This window comes from Crocodylus siamensis, chromosome 5 (genome assembly GCF_052110815.1).
Source record: "Crocodylus siamensis isolate JL-2025a chromosome 5, ASM5211081v1, whole genome shotgun sequence".
Taxonomy (NCBI): Eukaryota; Metazoa; Chordata; order Crocodylia; family Crocodylidae; genus Crocodylus; species Crocodylus siamensis.
The window spans coordinates 165650994-165656993 of record NC_143399.1 but is presented as its reverse complement, the minus strand read 5'-3'; the positions used below and the strand labels follow the sequence as shown (position 1 = coordinate 165656993).

The window sequence follows — 6000 nt, the reverse complement described above, 5'->3', positions numbered from 1 at the left end:
AATTGTACTGAGAGCCTAAACACATTGCTTAGGGCTGCAAATTCCACTATAAAAATCAGATTTTCCATTTTAAGTGATGGATTTTGATATCTTCCATGTTATAAGAGTGTGATGATGTATCTGTAATGGTCCAGGACCAGTGATGCCAGGTCTTAAACATAAAGTTATTGTATTAGAAGCACAAAAATTATTGTGTTTGTTGAAAAAAACCATTGTGCACTGAAAAATATGCAAATAAGTATACAAAATAACCATTCAAATAATGATTCTTCTCATTTACTTTATATTGCTCACAGTAACTGGCCAGTGAGTGAGTGACAACTGGGTCATCAAAGATGAACCATTTCTTTAATTTGAGGCAAGCTGTCAGAAGAAAGTGCTGACAGCAAACCCAAAAGTCAGTTAAAACACCCTGTGAGTGACTTGAGTTTTGTCTATACTGCACCAATTAGCTGCCTCAAGAATTATCATATATTTTGAACACTTTCTATTACTGATTATACCTTTTACAAGGGTTGAAATTATTGTACAAATGTGATAATTATTTTATACCTGGCAACACTGTCCAGGACTTATATGGGAGGCAGGGTTCTTTTTTAAGGTGATCTGAAGAAGAATGCTTTGCATTAAAAAGTTGTCTTACTATATTCGAACTGTACAGTTAGTCTAATAAAAGTTATAGCTTAAAAAATCCTTGCTTCTCGCATAATTCCTTGACCCTCACAGCTAAAACATCACTCTAAGAAACAAACAGATAAATGTAGGTGTTGCAGTGCTCCGTACTGTAACATCCATGTCCCTTTGTGGCTTTTTCTTTCTTTGGAAGCACATGTTAAACAGTATCTAAATATGCAGCCGGAAAACAAAATAACTTGATGAATCATTCTGTTAATGTTTGATAGCATTTCTAAAAAGCTTAAAGACCACTTGAAGCAGTGACTCTCTCTTCCATGGTCAAGAAAATGTGTGAACATGAAAAAGAGGGAACCTTACCTGGTAATTACCTATTTCAAAAATACATACTTGATTATGTGGTAAGCTAAAACTATGCATATGGATTTGCAATGATGCTCTCCAATATTGGTGTAACTTACCTGTTTATGCATAAATACAGGTTTCTCGACATTGATCTTCTGTCTCAAACCTATTTCTCGAGCCATTACAACCTCCATACCAGAATCGGGCACAAGAATTGGCATCCTTATCATAATACCACTTCACCTGATAGTCTCGGCAGTCTCCTGGTCGCAAAGGTTCTAAGCACCTAGGATCTGAAACAACATCAAGTTACTTCACAGTTTTCTTCCTTGCTGTGATCAACTGAATTTTCAGAATAGAATCTTTTAAGGTACATAAAAACCAACTCTTTTATCGCTTACCTAATATCTGACATGTTTGCGCCATATAGCACTCTCAATCTTTGACCAAATTCTTAATTGCGTTAATTGGAGTTATATGAATGGATTGAAAGATATAAGAACAAGGTATCAGTTTTCAAATGTGTTAGTTTAGAACCTAGATTATGTTTCTGTGCCTAAATACAGAATTTAGTGCCTAATTTAGACATACAAGTTTTAATTTTGGCTATTATATGTAGTCTTTGTCTAATGACTATAGCTAGCAGGATAAAAATAATTAGCGTTTTACAAATATTTAATATTTACTGCAGACAGCTAAGTCCTATTTTACCCTGCAGAGTTGATAAATGAACTTATTTGGGAGACTGGGGTGCAGTTTCCTAATGTGGTCCTTTATTCAAATTATGGACTTAATGGCAGCTTGCCATACCCCTACACAAATGTGGTGTGTAATCAAGGGTGGGTGGTTGTAGCCGTGTTGATCTAAAGACATAGGCAGTCTAGATTCTTTGAGCAGATGTGATATCTTTTATTAGACCAGCGAAATAGTTGGAAAAATTGTTCTTTGCAAGTTTTTGGGCGCACAGGGTGTTTGTGCTTGAAAGCTTGCAAAGACCAATTTTTCCAACTACTTAATTGGTCTACTAAAAGATATCACATCTACCCAAAGAATTGTGTGTAATCAAGCATACATAAGTCAAGTAGGTTTCAGAGGAACCTTGCAGCAAAGCTTTGACATGAAATCTGAGGATTTCCTGCTTTACCCACATTTTATAACCTCTTCCCTTCCCAACTACTTAGCAATGGGGAAAGGTGGGGAACCCCAACAACCAAAAAACAGGATGTACAGCATGGAAGGTCAGACTGTCTGACACAGAGGATCCCTGAAGAAAAATCCATGGCAGTCTTCAGAGTTAGATCCAAACAGCACTAAATACTGTACAGAACGGGAGGATTCATCTTACATTTGAATAAATTTCAATTTATTGTTTTACTTTGTAATGAAAAAAGAACGCAAGAGTTACTGGGGCACCCTGTTCAATAAAACCCTTCTACTGAGGGAATTTTGTCTCTACGGTGTATCAATATGCCTTCAATATGAATCCTCAGTATCCTGTCCTTCTGATTTATCTTACTTCTTATTAAACTTTAGGGATTAATTTTTCTGAATTACTTTTTTGCCATTAACTGAAGAAAACTGTACATTGTTACAGATTTTTGGCCATACACACAAGGGTTTATTTTATTTGAGTTTAGTTTAGGTTTGGAATCATTTTATTGAATACCAGATATCTTTTTATTCAGTGAAGATAAAACTCAGAAGAAACTCACCTCACCAGTTTTTAATAACAGCCATCTATACTTTGCTCTGAAATCAATATTCATCCCCTATGGCCAAATGTAGCAAGTGGGGACCAGTTGCAGCTCTCATTATAGTCCTCCCATTAATAGTTTTTGCACTTTTGTGTTTTATTTTATTCCTTGATAAAATTTGGTGGGTTTGGTATGGGATGGGAAATTATTATATGGTAACATGGGTTAAAGCACAAAAGATTGGAGGCAAGGCTATTTAGAAGGTTAACTCCTACAGTTTTGCCAACACTAGGCCTGTAGGCATAGGGAAGTATTCGATTCAGATTTTGGCCAATTTGGAGGACAGTGATTCAATTCAGTGATTGAATCACTGTCCCCATTCGATTCGGCCGAATCAGAATCAGAGATTCGGTGCTGATTTGGCGCTGATTTGGATCATCTGGGGAGAGGCAGGCACAGCTGGGTGGCTGTTCCTCTGGCTATGCCTGCATCTCCCTGGGTGGGAGGAGCTATGGGAGAAGGCCCCACCCAGCACCATCCCCCACCTGGCCCCCTCCCAGTACTTAAAAAATAAAAAAGATCCCCACTCACTGGCTGTAGCAGGGGCTCTGGGGCCTCCTGACAGAGCCCCCCTGCACAGCCCCCATGTCCCAATGCCCTCCCCCATCCAGCTCTGCCCCTGATGGCCCCCTGCCCAGCCTCAGCAGTCCAGGAATTAACTCACCAGCAATAGCGGCAGCTGTGGGGGCTCTGGGGTCACGTGGCAGACTCCCCCGCCACAGCCCCTGCTCCCCGATCTCCCCTCCCTGCCCAGCCATGCCACCGATGGCTGCCTCACCCAGCCCCAGCATCCTGGCAATTTAAAAAAAAAAGTCCCGCACTCACTGGCTGCAGCAGCAGTGATTGGGGCCTCTGGGTGCTCATGGCAAAGCCCCACCATGCAGCATGGGGCAGCTGGGATAATCTCCCCCACCTGACACTCACATGACAGCTGCACCATCATGCACGTGCAGTGAAGCTTGGCCTCGCAGTGCATGCTGTCTGGGAACTGAGGCCACTGGGGCTGAGTGGTGCTGGGCTCTGGCTGACAGGTAGAGCTGCCCCAGCTCCCAGACAGCATGCTGCACCTGTGCCATGGAACAGCTGCTGCAGAGGTGCCAGGCAAGGGGGGTGATCCCCAATGTCCCCCACTGCCCCGTGCTGCACAGGGGGGCTCTGCCACAAATCCTCAGAGGCCCCAGTCACCACTGCCAGAGCCATCGAGTGCAGGGCTTTTTTTTTTCTTTCTTTTTAATTGTCGGGATGCTGGGGCCGGGCAGGGCAGCCATTGGGATGTGGCTGGGCCAGGGAGGAAATCGGTGAGCGGGGGCTGTGCGGGATGGCTCTGCCACGTTGCCCCAGAAGCCCCAAAGCCACTTCTACTGCCAGTGAATGCAGGTTATTTTTGTTTTGTTTTTATTCCCAGACTGCTGGGGCCAGGCAGGGGCCCATCAGGGGTTGGGCCAAGTGCAGGGGCAATCAAGGAGTGGGGACTGCGCAGGGGCCTTTGCCAGGAGATTCCAGAGGCCCAAATCGCCACTGCTGCAGCTGGTGAGTGCGGGGCTTTTTTTTCTTTTTTCTTTTTTAAGTGCTGGGAGGCTGGGGCTGGGTGGGGGCTGGGCCCAGGCAAGGCAGCCATGGGGGCTTCTCTTATAGCTCCTCCCACCCAGGGAGAGACAGGCACAGCCAGAGCAGCCATGGGAGAACCTGCAGCCACCTGGCTGTGCCTGCTTCTCCCTGGTGGATCCAAATCTCTGAATCTCTCCAAATCTTATCTGAATTAATGTAGAGGCTTTGGATTTGATTCAGACCTTTTAATGGGTCTCCTGATTCAATTTAGATTCAGAGAGTCAGCCGCCAAATTGAGCCGAATCTTCTCCAAATCAAATTGGCAACTGAAGCTTTGCACAGCCCTAGCCAGCACCATTCATTCTTCACTAGCAACACGTGCTAGGTCACCAGTGCTTCACCTTGCCTGAATAGGTGTTGTCAATTGTGTTTCAGTTGTGTATTGGGCAACTATATTTTCCTTTTTCTAGCCTAAAAGATTTAAACTCTGGTCTCCAAGCTTGAAAAACTGGTTCATTTAATCCGGTTTGCTCATTTATTCCTATACAGGTTTCCCTCACTTTTTGTGGGTTATGTATGTATAAATTTGCTCTTATGCGATGACCCTTTTATACCAAAAATTCATTATATGCAAGGTAAATTCACTCTTATGAGATTCGTGTGGTGGAAACCCACACTCAGCTGCTTTGTGCAGTGCACCAAAATACATTCTCCTGTGTGAATCTGTGCTCCTCGCTTCTAGTCTGTGACATGTTTCTGTAGTTGCCATACGCATTATGAAAGTGCCCTGTGCTTGTGTGTACCATCTGCTGTTGGTGATTACCGAAATTGTCTTGTAAAAGTGGTAGGTTTTGGAACACACTCTCAAGATCTTGGAACGTATCCCTATTTGTTACATTGTAAAGTGGGTTCTCTTTATGTGAATTTGAGTTATCCGCCATTTTCCAGGAACACATATATACAGCATAGAGGGAAACCTGTATGTGGCACAATAAACATTTGCAATAGTTTTATTTAAAATATTGGAAGAAAGGAGCTAGCAGTTAGGAGGGCAAAAAGGAAACCCTTATACTTGCAGTCAGCGCTTGTGCTTAACAACACGAAATGGGACCTTTATTTTCCCAAACTCTTTCTGGCAGTAGAATCATGTGATTTTTACCTTTTCTAGTTGTCACTCTTGGAGGTTGCAATGTTGGTTGAAGTCTTTCTTCATCTGTTGTTATATTGAATAATGGACGTACAAGTGGACTAGCAGTTTTGGTCTCCAGCTCATCAGGTATGACAGAAAGCGAAGGGGTAAATGGATGTTCATGAGTCTCAGGAATTTTCCTTTTCAAAGGTGGGGAAGCAGTAAGATTCAGGGCAGGAGAAAATGGCTGCCCGTCTCTGGTCCCTGCGAGCTAAAATAGGATTCAATTAGTTATAATTTATGATAAAATCCTACTTAAGTTCAAATAACCTAGAGAAAAGCTAATGATCTTTGATGACCTTAGTTATCAGTTTGCTATATTAGTAGTAATTTCAGGGTTCTCATTCATGAATGGTACACCTCTAGCTATAGTACCTCTGCTGCCTTATCACACTTGTGTGATGTAAAGTGTTGGTGAAGGGTTGGAGCAGGAGAGTGGAAGCACTTTTAATGGAACACTACCTTCTGTATCTGTTTGATTACAAGAAGCCTTAACAATGCTGATCCAGGCCAGGAAAACTCTTGGCCTCT

At 42.7% G+C, this 6000-nt stretch overlaps 1 protein-coding gene across 1 annotated transcript in view; it reads right to left on the bottom strand.

The window, feature by feature from the left end:
- Nucleotides 1-1094: 1094 nt before the first annotated feature.
- The window catches only part of COL28A1 (collagen type XXVIII alpha 1 chain), a 150599-nt gene continuing 145693 nt past the window's right edge, over nucleotides 1095-6000 (bottom strand). The window contains exons 34-35 of the mRNA XM_090046961.1: nucleotides 5440-5680; nucleotides 1095-1271 (exon numbers count right to left, since the gene is read on the bottom strand). Of these exons, the coding sequence (XP_089903087.1) occupies nucleotides 1099-1271; nucleotides 5440-5680 (414 nt within the window). The 3' untranslated portion in view covers nucleotides 1095-1098. The remainder of the gene's footprint in view (nucleotides 1272-5439; nucleotides 5681-6000) is intronic.